This window comes from Vicugna pacos, chromosome 23 (genome assembly GCF_048564905.1).
Source record: "Vicugna pacos chromosome 23, VicPac4, whole genome shotgun sequence".
Taxonomy (NCBI): Eukaryota; Metazoa; Chordata; class Mammalia; order Artiodactyla; family Camelidae; genus Vicugna; species Vicugna pacos.
The window spans coordinates 12528443-12548186 of NC_133009.1; the positions used below are offsets into that span (position 1 = coordinate 12528443).

Here is a 19744-nt window from a genome sequence, read left to right on the forward strand (position 1 = left end):
AGACAAAGGTCAGAGACAATCAATGCCAGGAAAGGGGGAAAGATGAGGCCCAGCTCTGACGTGCAGCCAAGGCGTCTGAGTTTCTTAGAGAGCGTTATCAGCTCCCGTGCCACTACTGCCCCCTGGGAACTTGGCCTTTGCTCCCAGGAATGGCTGATGAAGGCCATCACAGCCCTCCACTTCCGAGGTTATGAGACTTATTACCCTGAGCCAGCTGAAACCACAATTAAGTAGCTGGATGTTGGAAAAAAGTGTTGGGGCTCATGGTTCACAGATAGCAATTCCTGGGTTGTTATAAAAATTAATAATTAATCCTTTCCTGCCTGCTGGAGGCGAGCAGCCTTTGAGAAGCCTTGCACAGAGTGACTGGAAGCAGGACCGGCCATCGGGTACCTGGTGAGTCCTGGCCCTGCGTGCCCGAAGGTCAGCCCTCCTCTCTGACTCACCTCGGGGGGCCCCACTGTAAAATAAGGGGCTACACTCCATGACAGTGAATCTGAAGCTGAAAAATTTTGCAAAATATAATAATAAACCCAGGTGCCTCATGAGAGACTTTGAAGGCCTTCCACGTTGTCTTCTTGCTCCCAGCAGCTGATGCTACCTGACCTTGTGGCCCAGCTTGAACTTCAGGCTCTAGACATATCAGCCTGTGTGTGTGTGTGTGTGTTGTGGGGGAGGGGGGGATGGGGGAGGAGGGCAAAGAGCACGTCTCTGGAAACCTCTCTCTAAATATAAATGGCGGCTCCCTTCTCCCCAGGATGAATCTGAATGGAGGAGGGGAGATGCCCCAAGAGTCCCCACATCCACAGCCCCAGACTCTCCAGGGCAGAAGGCAGAGGGCAGGCCAGCAAGGGGACTCCAGGGAGTATTTTGAACACCCTCCTCTCAAAACTGCCTCCCTGTAAGGGCTCCCATTTGGAGCGCAGGAGGGAAGCGCTGTCCTGCTCTCGGCCTCTCCTTGGAGAGTGAACCATAGGAGGCCTAGAATGGCTCTCTGAGCTTCCAGTTCCTGGCTCGGGGGCTGGCATACAACAGGAGCTTAATAAAGGACTCAGAGACAAATAAATGAGGCCTTCTTCTGTGCTCTGCTTAAACCTTATATCCTTCCTCTGCTGCCTCTCTGCCAGTTCGGGTGTCTCCTCTCCTGATTCCTGCTCAAAGTGCACATCCCAGGGTACCCCCAACTGAATGGTCACCTTCCCCAAGTCATGGCCCCAGCCCTTTGTCCCTGTGTCTCTGCTGGTCCCTTGAAGAAGCTGCCTCTGTGTGTGCTCTCTACCACGGCAGCAACGACTCTGTTGATCGGCATTACAGATTGTCTTTGTTATGCCCGCTTAAAAAAAAAGTATACACTTGGCCCAGATGAGCAAAGTTGTGGCTTCTCATTCCCATAATGAATCTAATATAGATTGTCACAGCCTCCACCTGGTAGGGGAGTGAGAGAAACACTCACTAAGCTAATGAATTGACTTTAATTGACTGGTTAGGGGTAAAATATTCAGCGAATTCAAAGTTCAACCCTAATGAGCCATTTCACCCCTCCCAGTGCCCTTGGTAAAGTGGCACCAGGATTAGTAGCTCAGGGTGGTGGTGGTGACGGCTCCCCAGCTGGCCCCTGCATGGCATGGCTCTCTGCTCTGGGTGACTGTCTGGTCCGTGAGCTGGGCTGGCCTAGTCTGTCCCTGCCGTCCCAGGGACATCTGCTGGCAAGTGTAACACCTGGCCTGTTCTCTTGGCATAGAGAGGCTGCTGGCCCACCCGCTCTTGTCTCAAAAGTTCTGCTGACCCTAGAAGCATGGAAGCCTTGAGCAGCCCTATGGCCCCAGCCAGATTCTTACTGGAAATCTGCCACGGGGACAGGCAGAAGCCAGGTCTCTTCCAGTCCCTTCTACATCGCGTGGTGCCCAGGGCTTTGGGAGCATCAGACCGGGCACCCTCTCACCCCCATGCTGCTGCGGTCCCCAGCACAAGGCCTCCCCTATTCCCCAACTCCTCCCACTACCAGAGTTCGAAATGGGGATCCAGGCTGAAAAAGCCTTGGCTTTTGCCTTTCCCTCCATCTACCCAGATTCCCTCCTTGCTCAGGACTTCCTCCTGGATTAGGAAGGCCAGCAAGTGAGTGTGACCACTCAGTCCCTGATCCTCGGCCCACATTCTTCCCACAGCTCCCTGGCCAGGCGGGGAGAGTTCTTCTTGCTTCACTTTTCCCCCTGCTAGCCCTCACACCCTTGCTGCCAGCGTGGTCCATGGACAAGCAGCATCAGTTAGCACCTTGTTAGAAATGCAGGTTCTCAGGCCCCACCCTGGACCTACTGAACTGGCCTTTGCATTTTCACAAGCTGCCCAGGTGACTCGTTAGCACAAGACAGTCTGGGGAGCAGAGCTGCTCACATCATGTCCTGGGTGCTTCCTGTCTCGACGGATGTCAGACTCAATAATCTGGTCCTCCAGGCCTAATTCTTGATATGTGAATAGGAACTCAGCAAGTTTAGGAAATCCTTTCCCAGTTCCCTGATGCTTGACTCAAAGATCTTGGAAGTCACAAGCTGGATAGAGATTTTTTTCTTTCTCTCCATGTTCTTACTGTGACTCATCTTCCCCAAGACATACTTCTTGAAAACAGGGGCAGGGAAAGAGGCAAAGCTACAGGACTACGGGAGAGAAAAGCACACGAACATATTTCAAAAACTGCTCTCCTAGTTATGGTAGCTTTTGCCGACTCGAGCTTGGGTGATGCCAACAGCCTATGTAGTGGGTAGAGAGAGAAAGAGCCCTGGGCTTCGATGTCACACGTCCTGCACAGGTGTCATCTAGGACGGTGCCCCTTCGACCACACAGCATCCTCTTCACAAGGATGCAAAGCGGGAACTCCAGAGGGCTCCACGTTTCCTGAGCAAATGGACTGTCTTTATTTTATAGGCTGATAGGAAAAACTTTTCCCCTACTTGAGCTTTGGCTGCTAGAAAGCTTAAAGCCAAATATCTGGCTGAACAATTTAAGTGTATGATTATGTCCAATACTGGCTCCACTTGCTCCTTACTTTTAATTTGTGCATTTTATTAAAATCCATGTTTTCTTATAAGCTACTTTAAAACCTTCCCTGAAGCCAGGTGGAATAAATTCATAGGCAGGTACAGTTCTAGGTCCCTGAATACAGTTTGTCCCACTTCATCTTTTGTCCAGATGAGGAAACTGAAGCTCAGAGAGGTTAAACAAACAAGCCAAAGGCAGGGTGGCTGCTGAGTGTCTGAGTGAGGGTCTCAGCTCCCTGTGTTCAGAGTTGGCCCCCAGTAGGAAGTACTTGGTCGTGGTCCTCTTGGCAGGTCGGCTAACATTGTGCTGAGAGGGAGCAGAGGGGAGATTCACATCAGATTTCTTCGGAGCTCTGGGACTCTCTGCCAAGCATCATGGGGATATGCTCAGCATGCTCCGGGGCAGCCAGCCCTGGCTGGGAGGCTCTTTATGCTGTATCTACTACTTCCCCAGTTAACTGAGCACGATGGTTCTTGAGGGCTGTTTGGGCCAGTGATACTGTAATTGGAGCAGGAGAACTGCTTTGTCGGGGTGAGTGTTTCAAAGGTGTGTTCCTGCCCCAAACACAGCACCCTGGGTTTGTGAGACGCGGCTCTCTATTCCCAGATGCTGGGTACTGCAGCTAAGCTCTTCTCCTCAACAATTCAAGGCAAGCCTGCCTTCCTAGAATGAATTTGGGATAAATGCAGAAGATGACAAAGCAGCTATTTAGAAAAGAACGAAGAGAATTTATACGCACTAAGAGGAAAGGATTATTGTTAATTGAAAAAAGCAAACTAAAGAGCAGTACATGTATTAAGATCCTATTTGTGGGTTTTAAATACACATACTCAGATCCATATATGCAGACACACGCACGCCACAGACCCCCATACACAGAAACACCTCATCCTGACGCCCTCTCTCACAGTAGGGGGTCTGGAAGGAAACACCAAACACCAAACACCAAATTGTTAACGCTGCTTCTGAAAAAAGAGACAGAAACCGGGGACATGGATGAGGGAAATTTTAATTTTTCTACTGTATTTATTTCTATATTGTTAGAACTTGTTACATTGATGTTATCACTATCATATAAGGACTTTTTTTCTTTTTTATTGAAGTATAGTCAGTTACAATGTGTCAATTTCTGGTGCACAGCATAGTGTTTCAGTGGAACACGTACATACATATATTCATTTTCATATTCTTTTTCATTAAAGAATTAAAACAAGATATTGAATATATTTCCCTGTGCTATACAGAAGAAAAGTTTTTTTAATCTATTTTTATATATAGTGGTTAACATTTGCTCATCATTTAAGGACTTTAAAACAATGTAATAAATAAAATCAGCCACTGTGAACATTTCCCATGAAGGTGTGACTAAGAATGCAGAACACCCGGTGGCATCAAGAAAGCCAGCGTGCTGTCTCAGAGAAAGTCAGAGCAGGTGCGAGAGGGGGATTTGCTTCCTGGCTGGCTGGTCACAGGGCATCCAGTAATGGGCAGCCTTAAATGTCGAGGATTTCAGTAGCTCCAGCAGAGCTGTGGACCTCAGGGCTCTTGCTGTCCTTGCTGCGTCAGACACGGAGGGGAGGAGCCATGTGGAGGTGAGCAAGGGTGCCCCTGCCGGCCTCTCTGAGTATGGTGTTGCTCCCAGACTTTCAGATGTGGGAGGTTCCTAGGCAGCTGACCTCTGCTCTTCCAGTGTGGGGTGAGCTGGGGTTACAGGTAAGGCGGGCGCTCCCACACCCATGGGTTCTGTCAGCTTTCATCCTCCTCCTCTGGGCAAAATTCGTGCATCCAATATGGACTCCGATTTTCCCAGCCACCACATCCAGCGAACAATAATCCTCTCTTGTTGGAACATATACATTTTCTCCATTCTTTTCTAAACAGATGCCTTGCATCATCTTTGGTTTCATCCTCAGTTCATTCTGGAAGGGCAGCCTTACCTGGAGCCTCTGAGGGAACTAGCTCGCCCAGAGGAATGGGCTTTATCCTGGAAGAAGGGTCACCTGGAAACATAAACTATCTCAGGGGAGCCCAGGCCTGAGTGAGGTGGTCCTGGAGAAGATGCCGAGGAAAGAGGGGCAGGAATGGGGTGCTACTGGGGTCACTTGAGAACCACCTCTCAGGTATCTCCCTCAACACTAACCTATCTCTCCCTGTACACCGGTCTGGAAGCCACTGGACCCTAACCAGGCCAGCTCTGCGTCCACCCTTCCTTCATCATTCAGATGTCTTGGGTAAGGCCATGGCTTATCCCCCTTAACCCATCATTAGGGGAAACCAGGTGATTTGGGAACAATGCTAACGTTTTGCTGTCTTGTGAAGGCAGGCAGTAGAGGGTGATAATCAAGAGCTTTGGAGTCAAAAACATCAGTTCAGAAATCAGCTGTGCCTCTTCCCAGCTGTGGTCTCTAAGCCTCAGTTTCCCCCTGTCAAATGTGATACTAACGATGTCTGCTTCCCAGGAGGTGTTGTAGGACTGAATGAAATAATGGGAACAGGGCATTTAACCAGGGCCAGCACGTCGTCTCTCAGAAACAACCATTGCCCTGGCTGTATCGAAAGGGTGGACTTTCTGGCCTAACAGACCCCTGGCGCCACCTTGTGGTGCTGTCTCTCAGCACAGCTGGTTAATCTTTCTCAAAATCTAGCGTCCCTTTTTCAAACGCCAGCGAGCAGGTGGTGCTTGGTCAAACTCATTATTGTTTAGACACGTAGATCCTGTAATGCTGAGTATGGCGTTGGTGTCTAGCAGAGCACCTTAGAAAGAGCTTAGAAAGAGATTCTGGAGAAGCATCATCTGGGAGGACGCTCCCCTCTCCCTCCATCATCCCCTTCTTAGACCAGTTACTACCATCACGCCCAATACCCGCGATGTTCCCAGCTCTAGAGATGAAGATGCATAAGCAAATAAAAACATCGCTCCTCAGTTTCTGAGCCTCTGCCGCCTTTCAAGTCCCGCCCTGTCACATCTCCCAGGCCTGTTCAACTTCCCCCTCCCCTACTGGTATGTTCTTCCCCCAGCCCACACCCCACTCAAGCCTCCCCTTTCCTTTTCCCCTCCACACCCACCTCAACCTTAACCTCCTGTCAGCCTCCCCTTCATGTAGCACTAATGACCACCTCCTCTAAAATTGTGCCCCCCAGTCCTTCCGCCCCTTTCCTGTTTCACCCTGCAGCACTAACCCACCCCAGGTGCCGCTCATTTGTTTACTGTCTTGCCCTATTTGAATGGCACCTACCTGCAGGCAGAGATTTCAATGTTTCTATACTGCCTGTATCTTCAACACCTGAGACAGTGCTCCACTGTAGTAGGTGCTCAATGATTGTTTGTTGATTGACTAAAGGAAGGAATGAAAACAAAGATGGATTCTGAGGGAGGGGGAAACTAGAGAAGCTCTCTCCGCATGCCGCAGAATTAAAAATGGAAAGGAAACTTATTTCCTTATGAAAGGAGGTTCCTAAAGAAAGGGCTGGTTTCATGAGTGTGCAACCAGTGAAGTCACACAGGCCCTCATGTAGGAGGTCCTGGCATTCAGAAGGGCTGGCACTTAGGGTTAAATGCTCTGTGCTCGCAGTCTTGAAATTCTTAATAATTGTTGTTGAATTTGTGTTTTATAAGTCAAGTCTGATGGGACAGTGGCACTTGTGTGGGGCTAGAGCCTCAGCTCAAGCATGGTCCCATCTCCTGCAGCCAGTTCTCCCACCTCTGGTGCACCAGACCCTGTCCAGCCTCCCCTGCCTGCCTGCCCCCAGTGGCCATCGCCACATTCTGCTTCCAGAAGGGACCTGGGCCTGGGAAAGGAAGGCTCAGGGTTGGGTGCTGGTCCCCAGAAATCTCAGGACAGGGGATGGTAGCAGCTGCCTTTCCCCACTCCTGAGCCTGGCAGCCCCATAAATGGCTGGTGGGCAGCCAGCTGGAGACCTGACTGAAGTACAAAGAAAGTCCCAGCTTGGAGAAGTAAGATGCTTGGGGGTGACCTACATGCCATGGTTGGGGCTGTGAGCTCAACTTCTCCAACCTGGCAGTGTGCAGAGCAAGCACCAGAGTCACGGGTCCCACTGCCTGTCACAGGCACGTGTCTCTTCTGGCCAGCCTGAAGCAACCTCCCGGATGAGTCACAAAATATTATATAATTTCAGCGAGTCTACAAATGAGCTAACTGTGCTATTTGCATTTAAAACCAGCATTGCACGATATCAAAGACCAATAGTAAAATTCATGCTCATAATTTGAAATTTCAATTTTTCTTTACTTATAAAATTAAATAGCAAATAACACAATAAGCAGAGAGACCTTGGAAGAAATGACAAGACTTTCTCTATACCTTTAATGGTATTTGTTTCCTGCTTTTTGAACAAGGAGCCCCACATTTTTTATTTTGCATGGGGCCTTGAAAATTATATACAATATTTACATCAAAATGGTCCTGTTAGGATTAATCTGTGGGCATAACATAAGGCATGGGAATCGGTTACTGACTATTTCAATAATATCATGTCTTTGATGGAACTACATTATTAACTGTGTATTAAACCTGTAAATAAAATAGCTAATAAAGGAGCTATTCCTTCTCATTTATTATAACCCTTCATAACTTGGTCTTATTTCATTAAGCTAAAAGGATTAGCATTGCCAGGAAAACATCACATGAAAAATGTGTTGGGCACAGCAAGGACTGCTAATTCATATTTAAAAAGTCAGACATATTTAAAAAATCCATCAAAACCAAAGTAAGTTTTCAAGCCTTGGGTATGTTCAACAAGTGTTAGCTTAGATCAGGTCTCTCAAAAGTAGCGCCTAACACTTGGTTGTGGGGGGCGCTGTCCTGGGCACAGACGCAAGAAACACCCTTCCTCCAGTCATGACAATTAAAACTGTCTTCAGACATTGCAAATATCCCCTGGGTGGCAAAAGCGCCCCCAGTAAGAACCACTGGCCTGGGTGGACAAATGAGATGGGAAGTAATGTGCCCTTACAGCTCTCGGGAGCATCAGACCCCGTTCTCTCCCCTCAGTGCCTCTGAATCATAAACACAGATTCCCTCCAATGAAGAGATCAACAAATGCAAAGGACAGAAATATAGGAAAACTAAAGATTCTTTTATTTAGTGAGAAAGGGGTGGGTAAAAGACAGACAGCTCATATACGGTTAAATAGAATAGAAAGGGGAAAAAATACAGACGTCACAGTGATGAATTTTCACAAAAGGTGACAGATTTACACTACAGAGCAAGGGGATATTTATAAGCTAGATGTCAAGGTATTCATGACCAATTTGTATCCAATTAGGTCTTCTCTAAGCTCAAGAACATTTAAAACCTCAGACTTTAATCTAGACACGACAGTTACAAGCACACCACTCAGTCTTAAACTTCCCAGTAAGTGCTGCTCCTGGGTAAATATTTTCTCCTCGTATGATCCCCCCCCCCACCATTTAGAATATAACAGTTCGTGTTCCAGTAGTAACCACACACAGGATCAAAAGCCCAACTGGCCGAGCAAGTGTCATTCTTTCAATAAAATGTTCTTTAAAAATGAAAGGCGTAGACATTTTGTACAGTTGTTGCTGAAGAACAGCAAGAGTAAGACCCAAGCATCTCGCGTACTACAGGCGAAGGCACGGCGCACGGAACTGCGTCTGTGGCCGCAGCAGCTGGGCGCGGCTCTCCGGAGGGCTGCGTCCCGCGGCCAGGCTAGCGCATGCCCAGGATCTGTCTGCTTTTCAGCTGGTAATTCTTTTCAATGTCGGACAGGGCTTGAGCACGAAGCTGAGCGGCATGCAGCCTTTTTTTCAGGTCTTTGCACTTGGACTTGGAAGTGAGCTGACTCTCAGAATTCTCACTCATGACGTTCTCTTTACTCTCCCCACTGAAATGAACTTTCTTCTTCATTATTGAAGATGGAAGATCAAAAAGTTCTTGAGAAAGAAAGAAGAAAAAGGGTTTTGAGTTACAAGAAGAGGAGTTCAGTTCCTCCTTACTTACCAAACTTATGAAAATATTTACTGTCAGTTTCACATTTGAAATCTGGGCACCTGTCTCATTCTCTCTGGGACAGAGATGTGTTAAACAAAATTCAACTGAGTAAAAGTTAAAGATCTTACTGGCTTTATTCAGCAATTCATGAATCAGGCAGCTTCCCATCCAGCAGAGAGAAAGGAGCTTTCATAGGCAGAAGGGGGTGGGATGAGAAAGTTACACTAGCAAAGAGCAGACTGGTTGTGGCAAGGTCACATTAATTTAGGGGAAAGCAGGGGTCTATCAGGCAGATGACCCCTCTGGTGCTGACCAGGTAATTCCATATTGACTGGTTTAAGATTCCACTCCTGGGAGAGGCTGAAACTGTAAGTAAGTTAGGTATTAAGTCTTGGTTTGGTGACAAGTGGCTCCATTTTGGACCTGTTGTCTCTTTTATAACAGGTTAGGGACATGAGGTTGGTAGAAATCAATCAGTGTTTTAACTCATAGCCAAAAATCAAGGAACGTATGTTTTATTCTCTTAACAATCAACTCTCCTCTGAAGGGTAAATGCACTAAGGATGACAGGCCACAATCTAGAACTCCTGGGAATCAATGTTATTTATCTCTATTCCTGAAAACAAGTGCCGTTCTACCCAGAACACGACTCCAGAACAGTATGGAAGCAGCTCTTTCTCACAGACAGCACCTACAGTTTTAGAGGAATATTCAAGGACACTTACTTCAGAGCAGCTTAACTGACCAGAAACTTGTTTCAAAAGGAACCTAAGCAAATTCAGCAGGGTAAAAGTAAATCAAGTTAACAATGAGTGAAAAATGTGAATTGTGCTTTTAACGTGAAGAAAAAATTTTCCTTCAAGTGGCTACACTTCTAGCTACTGACAGAACTGTTTGGGGGTTGGGGACTTGCAGGTCTGAATCCCAGAACCTTTCTGCTTCTCCTTTGTGTTCATGGAAAGGAAACTGGTTCAAAGACTTACTGAGCTCATTGTATGGTCCATTGTGGACCAAACAAAGGCCCCACTGTGGTAGGAGGAGATAGACCATAAACAAATAAACAGTACATATGGGGAGTATTTGAGGCTGGTATGTGCTGTGGGAGGAAGTAACACTGAGAAAGGGAGACAGAGGTGCTGGGGGTGTTTGCAGTGATAAAGCCTCATAGCAAGGTGCCTTCTGAGCAGAGACCTGATGAGAACGAGGACGTAAGAAGCCACGGGACTGTCCAGAGAATGTTCCAGGCCAAGGAAATGGAAAGGCCCCGAGGAAGGAGCAGGCTGCACAGAGAAGCACTGGCTCCTGACTGTCTCGACTTCCTGTTTCGCACAAGGTTTCCCTGCAGAGCATTTTAGGAGACTGCTTTTGGGCCTTAACTCCATTGTTTCAAATAGATCCACCTTCGTTACCACAAACACCTACACATTTGTAAACGTAAATCTTACTAATAAGAGAGTTTTATAAGAAGGAAGAGTGTTTAGAAAAAGAATTAGTATTCCATCAAGTAGAAGAAAAGTCACTAAATAGACCGAGGAGAGCTTTAGAAAAGATGCTGTTCCTCCCTGGGACGATCTCCATCTATGTTATTTCCCTCATTTCTGAGGATGGGGAGAGGATGGTTCCAACTGTCCTGAGGTCACAAGGGCACCCCCTCCCCACTGCTCTGATGGCTATCTTAGGGCTCTGACAAGCTCAGTACTTTCTTTAAATATCTCCTGCCCACAATGGACACTCTATTCCTACAGCTCATTTTAATTATGTGCCATGATTTGCATACAGGTAGATTCTTCAAAAAAGTGAAACACATCATCCTTCTCTAGCTCTTTTCACCCTTTGCTCAAAGACTCTCCCGGCAAGATGTAAATAAACTCTTTAACTGAAGAGCCGTCCCCAACAGGGCCTTCGCTAATTCTCAGCAATGGGTTTGATGCATGAAACTCGCCCAGATAAAAATACCACTTCACTCTATCATGGTGATCGTGATCTAAGTCTAGTTCATCTTTATGGATGGCAGTGTGGAATCAAAGAAAAGCTGAAATATTATAAAAATACTGAAATGGTAGACAGCAATATTGAGAAAAAAGGTATTTACTTCCATCACTGAGAGCAGAGTGTATGTAGATATTAAACAATCACATTTTTTTAAACAATCACATTTTGACATATACCTATTTCAATTTGAATAGCAAAGATCCAAAAGTGATGGCCTATCCCACAGTTGGTTCATCATACCTTCTATAAAGGATGTGGAAGTGTTATTTGGTCATGTGGCAACAGTAAAATGCTAGGATTTTCACTTGAAAATGGAGAGGAATGTAAAGTTTTGATAATATACCCAGAGAAAAATCTGAAATGCACAGCATTTTGTGAAAAATGACCTAATTTTTAAAAATAGAGAATACTGAACATGTAGCTTGATAAAGTAAATAAAACCAAAGATGAATTTATCCTGACTTGTTGCCTCAGGTCTCCAAACCCAGTAAGTCAGTTATTGCTAGAACAGAATTCTTACCTCCATTGCAACACATATATTCAACAAACTCCATCTTAAAATTCGAGACTCTGTAAATTGAAAGGGCTATCAAAGTCACCCTGGGGGCAACACTAGTGCCCACATCCTCATTTGTGGCACGAGCTTCTGCTCACTGAGCTGGTTCTCATACCTGGGCTCCCCGCCAGAGACAGGAACTTCTGGTCCCTCAGCAGGCTGTAGTTCTTCAACAGACTTTCTGCTCTGGCCAGTTTGTTCTCTGCCAGTCTCTCACGAACGCAAAGCTCACGTTCCTTTTCTTTAAAGAGGGAACGGAACAAGAAAGTAAGAAATTAACAGGTGGCTCTGGGTATAAAACAATTCACATCTGATCATCGCATCACTTTGCCTCATCACTAGGCTAGCATGTCCGACTGCCGACGAGTCCTGTTCTGTGAAGGGTAATGACTGTTCCCGTTTCACAGCGCAGTGTTTTAGCAATTGTACATTGTCTCAGGTTTTCTCCCGAGGACTGGTTTAAGCACAAGTACAAAGTCAGCTTCAAGCTCTGGTCATGTGGGAGTAACTCATGGGGGAAAACAAAGAGGTACTGCCATCCCTGCTCTCCACTGAAAAGGGGCAACAGTTCATTTTCTGGGTGTTTCCCGGCCGCACAGTACAAACCCTCTTCCTTCTGTGTCAATGACAGCACCCAAATAGAAGGGGGAAAACCACAGCTCAGTTAGGTGGTACTTCCTTAGAATAGTAACAAAAGCTATCATTTATTCAAGGCCCAGCATTCAGAGAGTTCAGATTTCAGCTGCCATATGAAATTACAAAACATCAGGGAAAGTTTTAATAAAAAGGTTTTGGTTGTTTGGGTTTTTTGTTTGTTTGTTTTTAGACTTCTTTTGACAGAAGAGACAAAAAGAAGAGTTTCAGGTAAGCACAGGCTGTGCCTCCTACAGAGAGTGCCTCTCATGGGGGCAGACAGTTACCACCAGGAAGTAAAACGCTGGTGAACGCACCTGGACGCTGTACAAGGACATTTAGATAGGAGAACATTTATGCAGTCTGCACTGGGCATCAAGGTGCAGAAGTGAACAGGTGAGACGCTGGGGCAGAAGGGGACAGTCACGGCCCACCTCTCTTCCCTCCACAGCCTCACCGCTCGGCTGCCCTGCAGAATTCTAAACCCTGGGTAGCAACTCGCACTTAAGTGGAGGAGACAGACTTCCAACATCAAATCAGCAGCCAATCCAACAATACCCATTGGAGTATTTAAGTATCTTGTACCCACATTCTCCGCTGAGTTGCCTGAACACATCTAGCCTCACATACGGTAGGGATTTTGTCCCAGACTGTGGTGGAGCAGCCCTATCAGAAGGGAGAAGTGATGGTTTTTATTCTGGAAGGCTGCAAACTCTCAGGCATTCCTTTACAAGGCGAGAACCTCAGGGCATGTATATTAAAGAAGATGAAGAAAAGAGTAAGTGCAGGAGAGGAAGGGTGACCATGCTGGGCTGTCAGAGTCGGTGCCCAGCAACGTAAGGGCGGCGACTGATCTCAAAATGGCCCAACACGAAGGGGCCGACAAGCTTGATTTACGTGTTTTGGTATCGCAAGTATTTATAAAAGTGTTCTAACAGAACACACACGTAAGATCCTCTGTTCAGACAGATCTTCCCAGACGTCAGAGCAAGCTTCCCGGAGCTCTCCGCGCCCCCACGCAGACTCACGCTCCAGCCTCTCCTCCCTCGCTCGGAGGGCTCGCTCCCGCTCCTGCAACTGCACCTCCTTCAGTCTCAGCTCACTCAGCGCAGGGCTGGGCTCCTGCTGCTTTTCTGGTTCTCCTACTCGTCGCCCTCTTCTCTCAGGATTTCTTCTCTGCTCTTCCACAACCAAGTCCGCTATCAAAGGACTCTCGAGAATTTCTTCAACAGAAGGTCGGTGGTAATCCTGGGGGAAGAAACACTCAGTGTTACAGGCAGAGCTCATCATGGAACACTCATCCAGAAGAGCAGTTACGTTTAAAACGGCATCTATTTCCAAGGAAAAGAAAGACTCCTTTAGGGATGGGTCTTTTTAGTTGCAGAGCATTATAGTTCAACACCTGTACACACTGCAGAGTGACCACCACCACAAGTCCAGTTACCACCCATCACCACACAACTCATCCCCTTCACCCAGCCTCCCCCCAAAATACATGGGTCTTTAACACCCAAAAAATAAGTTCACTGGTGGCTTTTACTCATGAGGTTCTGGGTCCACAAAGTAAAGCAGATTTTAACTTATCTTTGTTCCCCTTTCAACCCAAGAAGGCTCAGTCCCTGTGCTGTGTTTGGCAGCCATCCGTATGGTCTGGTCTGCTTCAGGGCAAGTACTGCCCTCGCATCTCTAAACTGCATTAAGCAGGAGACTCTCGCCGACCTTCAACCCTCTTACTTCACCCGCTTCCTTCTCTTTGAACTCCCACAGCACTGAACACTACTCTTATGTCAGCCTAATCCCTAGGACATCTCCTGCCCCTTCTCATGGCCAGATTCCTTCCACAAAATCTCTTTGAGTTATTTCCCCTCTATTCCTTTTAGCCCCCCCTCCGCCCACCATCTCCATCTCTAATGGTCTCTAATCTCTCAACTGAAGCTAGAATCAGAGTAATATGGTCTTATTATTTCTGGCCCCTTCCTGTAGCACCTGCCACTTTGAGGTAGGCAAGGACAAGAGAAACTGAGGATTTAGATCCTTTCTGCAGTCTTTCCTTGCTACCAACCATCTGTCAGCCTGGCAGAGTGGGAGAAGACATAAAGAAAGCGCAGAAGGTAGGCCAGCAATGTGCCAAGTATACATGTTCTCACTTGTTAACAGAGCAGATTTAGCTAAGGAAATACAGCTAATGTTTCTTCAGGCTCATTGCTCTATGAGAGCTTATACTGCAAAATTTAACTGAGAGATAGAAACATACGATATATAATCTTATAAACTTTACCTTTAAATTTAACATCCTGGTAATAAGGTCGTTTAATTCATCAGAGTAACGATATGGAATTCGTCTGAATTTGCCTTCTCTGATCTTCCCAGCTAGTTCTTTTTGGTTGAAAGCTGTAAATGGGGGCCTGGGGGAAAAGTTTTTTTTTAATGTAAAAATGAAAACACACAATAGGAACTAAATTAAAAGCAGAATTTAAGATCCAGTTCGTATCTGTTTCTACTTCTGGGATCTTCTTCTATAGCTAAGTTTTCCAACCTTGGCACAACTGACATTGGGAGTCATGTAATCCTTTCTTATGGGGGCTGTACTGTGCATCGTTAGTATGTTCTGCAGCATCGCTAGATGCAATCAGCCAGATGCCAGTAGCCATCCCTAGTTGTGACAACTAAACTGTCTACAGACATTGTCAAATGACCCATGGGAGGGAGGCAAAATTGGGGGGCAAAAGTCCCCTTCCCTGGTTAAGAACCACTGTTCTACAGAATAGTTTAGAAGGGAAAAAAAAAAAGAGAGAGAGAGAAAGAATTAGAACTCTTTCCTGTCCAAATTCCCAGACTTCTTCTCTAGATCTTTATTTCATTTCTTCCATAGGCCTGACCCATGCGCTCTCCCCTCGAGCTAAGCATCAGGCTAAGAGGGAAGTACTTACCCAGGCTGGAAGCTTGAACAAGTTAAGGTCCAGCCTCAGGGGTTATACTATTCATTAATTTGTAAATAATTTTTTAACCTGTCCATCTATCTTAATTTTAATCCAAAGTATGATTCTTTCGGACTTGAATGTATATGGACACTCAAAAAGCTGAATCCGGTGAAAGGTGACAAATCTCTTTAAGCATAAACCTCAGACTAAAAATCTGTCTTCATCGTACTTACATTAATGCACACAATTCATACAGCAAACAACCCAGTGACCAGATGTCCGATTTCTCATTGTAAGACATGCGATTCATTTGTTCCTTATTAAGGGGAAAGAAAGGTAAGAAAGTAGGAGTTAAAAGTTTATTTTGTTTTAAAACTTAAAAACATTTTATGTTTTATATTTGTAACAAAAACTTCAAATACAAAAGGCTGATTCTACTTACGTCAGATCTTTTATCACAACAAAAGATAGTACTTTATGCTTTATCTTCAAATTTATAATGGAAAAAAGGCAATGACCTCATCCTAACATACTTTGTCACATATAATCCATTCACTTATTTTTCATTCAAGCCTGTCTTGTTTTACTATAGGTAAGGCATCGGCAATTCAAAGGTGAACATGAGAGACCTCTACCCTCTAACCTCAAGGAATTCATAATCTAGAAACTCCATTTAAAAGAATGAGAGAAAATTCTAGAATAACATCCAGTCCACATTTAATTGGATATAGACATAAATGGCTAATTGAGTCATTTACATATTTTCCCTTAGTCCACTGTATGTACCACAGCAGTTACTAATACTCTCATTTCACAGATTAACTCTTTGCCTTCCCCCAACTCTTACAGTAACAACAGTTCCCGGTAGCTCTTATTCTCAACAAAGGGCACAGAGGCAAGTACTGTACCAAAACCTTCAAGTGGATTCCTAGTGTTTTAAAGTCTAACAGGTGAGTCTGGTCCACATCCTGACAATCAATGCCTTAGGGAAGGCTGAACTGATCTAATTACAAGGACAGAAGGGAAAAGGAACAAAAGAATTGCGCAGGTTTCAAATTTTCCAAGAATCACCTCTGGATAATCTTCCTTTATGTCAAAGGCTTTTTATTTTGGAATCTGATCCCGTGAGAAAATGACCGTTCTGGCCATGTCTAATCTAAGCCAGAAACAAAATCATTAATTTACTAAGTTTTATACTGTATTCAAGTTAGTTAACATGACCAAAAAAGATTTAGAAAATCCTGGAAATGTCTGTGAACTGCTAAAAAAAAATAAATTTCTCTCCATCCTTATCTGCTCATATTTCATATACAACATTTATTTCTTCGAGCTTTCCAAAAGCCACTCGAAAGTCATAAACTGTTCATACCCTTTGACTCAGCAATTTCATTTTGGGAGCTGTACACCAAGGAAGTGACCAAAAAGGAAGAAAGAATAATTCCTACAAAGATATGCATAGCAGCTCTCAGAATGGTGAGACATTTTGGAAACAAAATATCCAGCAATAGAGGAAATGGTAAGTGGGTGGACTCTGCAGCTCCACTGTAGGAAAAGGCAATAAAAAAGAACAAGCACACAAAGTTAACACTGCAAAAACACGTTCTCTGAAGTGAGGGAGCCTCCTGAGCCCTGAATCTCCAAGCACAAGAATTATCTAGAGTCTGTTAAAATACAGAGTCCAAAATAAAAAGTGGTGGGGAATAAACAAACAAACAAAAATTGACTGCAAGGACCTGTCCAGGGATCCAAATTCATTGGATTTGGGGTCCAGGACTCTGCATTTTAAACAATCGCTCCAGATGAGGCCCAGCTGGTGTCCAGGACCTATGGCCCTTTGGGAAATGCTGCTCTTGAGGGCAGAGGCAAAAGCTATTTCATCTTTGTAATCCCAGAGTCTAGCACTTGGTAGTCACTCAGTGAAAGCCTGACTTGTATTGCTGATAGAGGAATTTAATAGTCTGGTGGTCCATTCACAAAAATATAAATTTAAAACAAAACAGTATTGTTAATACTTGGCTATTGGATATTACTAAACAAACAAACAAAAAAAGTTCAATTCTCTCACAGCTGAATACTCAGCATTAAGATGTTTTAAAAGTATCTAAATTCTGAAATACTTACAGGAGACATGTAATAAGGTGTGCCAACAAATGTTTTTGCAAAACTTGTATCGTGGTTTAATATTCTAGCTAGCCCAAAGTCTCCAAGCTTGACATTTTGCTTGCCATCCAGGAAAACATTGGCTGGTTTCAGATCCCGATGCAGCACAGTATGACCACCATCGCTTCGTCTGTGACATTCCTTTAGGGCCAGAGTCAACTGGGTCATCACTCGAAGAACAAACTCTTCATCTAAGTACTGTCTGAAATCAAAGCAGTTTCACAGTATGTAATTTCTGAATAAAACCATTACAGAGATGAGATGATGAGAGTCACCTAATTTTCAAAGTGTACACATAGGGAAATAAATTATTTTCATACAAAATACAGGTGCTGATTTACCAGGGATTTTCTAAATTACTGCAGACCCACTAAACAAACAAAAGAACACTCTTCCACATCACTGAGTACTTTGTCCCTGATCCTAAACAGGATGCTTAACAGAAACAAAACTAGGCCCATTTAAAAGATTCATTTACCTTTCCTTGGTTCCCTTTGAAATTACACTAGCCAGGTCCCCCCCTTCGCAATATTCCATTACAATGTACAGTGTTGTGTTGGTCCGGTCAATAATTCTATCATAGTATCGGACGATGTTTGGATGCTTCAGCTCACGGAGCAAATTCACTTCAGAAACAAGCATTTGTTTCTCAGCTTCTGTCATGGAGCCATAGTCAAGTTCTTTCCAAACTAATATCTGAAATAAGAATTTCCAAGGTGTAAATGAACTCGTACTCAAAAACAAACGCATTTTAAAAAAATTACTTTTCTAGTAAATAGATCAGTCATTATCACCTAATTTAGTTCAATGAACTTAAGGATCCCTGAGTTTATTTCCATAATCTTCCCCTAATTTTTAAGCGGTAAATGATGCAAAAGAAGGGGATGAGGTATCAGGCCTCCCCCAACCCCCAACCCCCAACCCTCAGGTGCTTAGTGGAAGGCTGAGGTAAGGTACTTTGGTCAAAGCTGGAGCAGAGGTAGTCAAAGTTCCTGACCATTCCTACCAGTTGAGCTATTCCAGGGTGACAGATCTTAGTAGAGATCCCTCTACCAGAGCCAGTTTCCTCTCCACCGTTTCTTTCTGTGTAAGGTCTACCTACACACAGTGGTAAATATGAATCCAACAATCTGAATAATCCGTATTATAATGGTTCTGACTGCAAGACAGAAAAGCTCCAGGTTCTGATGCTCCTTCCCCTTTCTCTTCTCTGAGAGGTCTATTAATTTAACTTAAGAATTAAGGACAGATTCACAAAAAATTTTTTTAAAGGACGCAATCTCTCATTCCTTGAGCGACCCAAAACAGACACAGACCTGGGGGAGATGGCTGACTCTTCTGGGCACCCTGCCTTCGAGACCCACAATCCCAGGCCCCTCGCTTCCCTTCGGCGGCAGAGGGCGCTCCCGCCACGGCTGGCGAAACCGCGGCAGGGGCGGAGACTGGGACCGGGCCCGCGCTCACCTTGCCGTCGCTCTTCCTCCGGATCTTCTGGCAGCGGCCGTAGGAGCCGGTGCCAATGGTGTACAGCACCTCGTAGTCCTCCGCCCGAGTCGGCATGGCCGGGCCGCGCAGGCCTCCTGCAGGTCGCACCGCCGCCGCGCAGCTGCAGCCACGGTCTTGGAGACCTCCAACCACAACGCCCGGCCACCCAGGACTTCAGCCCCGTTTAACCGTCGCGGGCGCCGGGCTCTCACTCTATTGGCCCGCAGTAAGGCCGCTTCGCCTCCCTGATTGGCTACAAAGCACAACACTACACCCTGGGCATCTTGGGAAAAGTGTGTCGCTAGGCAACCGCGTCGGCGTTCGTGTCTGCGTCAGCTTCCGACCTCAAGGGAGAAAGGGGCGGGACTAAACCCACAGGGAGGGCGGGGGATGGAAAGTGGCGGCGGTGGTTGCTCTCCGCGACCCTGTCCCTCTGGCTGAGGTCACCAAGGTAACTGAAGTCCAGAGACCTCTCCTCAGACTTTTTTTACATACTGCCTCAACCAACTGCCTTCTGACCTTTGCACTCTGACCTCACACTACACACTCTGCACCCGCCCTCGTCTTTCAGGTTCCCGTACCCTGAGCCTGGGCGGGGTCACCCTGAAGACTGAGTGAAAGCTGAGTACTGAGATGAAAAGAATGCTCCCTCGCTGAAGGATGCGCAAATGTGTGCTGATTGTCTTGTAGGACTGTGCTAAGCACTTTACATTTATTGTCTCGTCGATAAAGCAGGAATTAGTGTTATTTCCCATGAAGAAACGGAAGCACAGAAAGATTCTATTATTTGCTTTAGGTGCAACAGCCAGGAAGAGAGGAATCAGTGCAAAAACATTGGATATTCATAGTAATGGTTTAGAGTTGGCACATGTCTTTAGGGGGTTGTCGTCACAGAAGGACTATATTTTTGAACACCAAAGTATAAAAGGCCTATTTAACATGCAGAGGATGTGTACAAAACCTCAAGGTGGAATTTAGCAGTCTGTGATGTT

The 19744-nt window shown here is 45.5% G+C and overlaps 1 protein-coding gene across 1 annotated transcript; it reads right to left on the reverse strand.

Moving 5' to 3' along the window:
* Positions 1-8456: 8456 nt before the first annotated feature.
* NEK2 (NIMA related kinase 2) lies at positions 8457-18952 on the reverse strand. The gene is made up of 8 exons (XM_006198743.4): positions 18732-18952; positions 17746-17963; positions 17229-17469; positions 15341-15423; positions 14465-14591; positions 13215-13434; positions 11669-11794; positions 8457-8947 (listed from the first exon to the last, which is right to left on the reverse strand). The coding sequence occupies exons 1-8, from the start codon at positions 18825-18827 to the stop codon at positions 8724-8726; spliced, it is 1335 nt and encodes a 444-aa protein (XP_006198805.1). The 5' UTR covers positions 18828-18952; the 3' UTR covers positions 8457-8723.
* Between the last annotated feature and the right edge of the window lie 792 nt (positions 18953-19744).

Coding starts and splice junctions, on each gene's coding strand:
- NEK2 (XM_006198743.4), bottom strand. CDS start 18,827: ATGCCGACTCGGGCGGAGGACTACGAGGTGCTGTACACCATTGGCACC. Junction 14,592..15,340: donor TATGAATTGTGTGCATTAAT/GTAAGTACGATG, acceptor CTTTTCCCCCAG/GCCCCCATTTACAGCTTTCA. Junction 8,948..11,668: donor GTCTCTGGCGGGGAGCCCAG/GTATGAGAACCA, acceptor TTCTTTCTCAAG/AACTTTTTGATCTTCCATCT.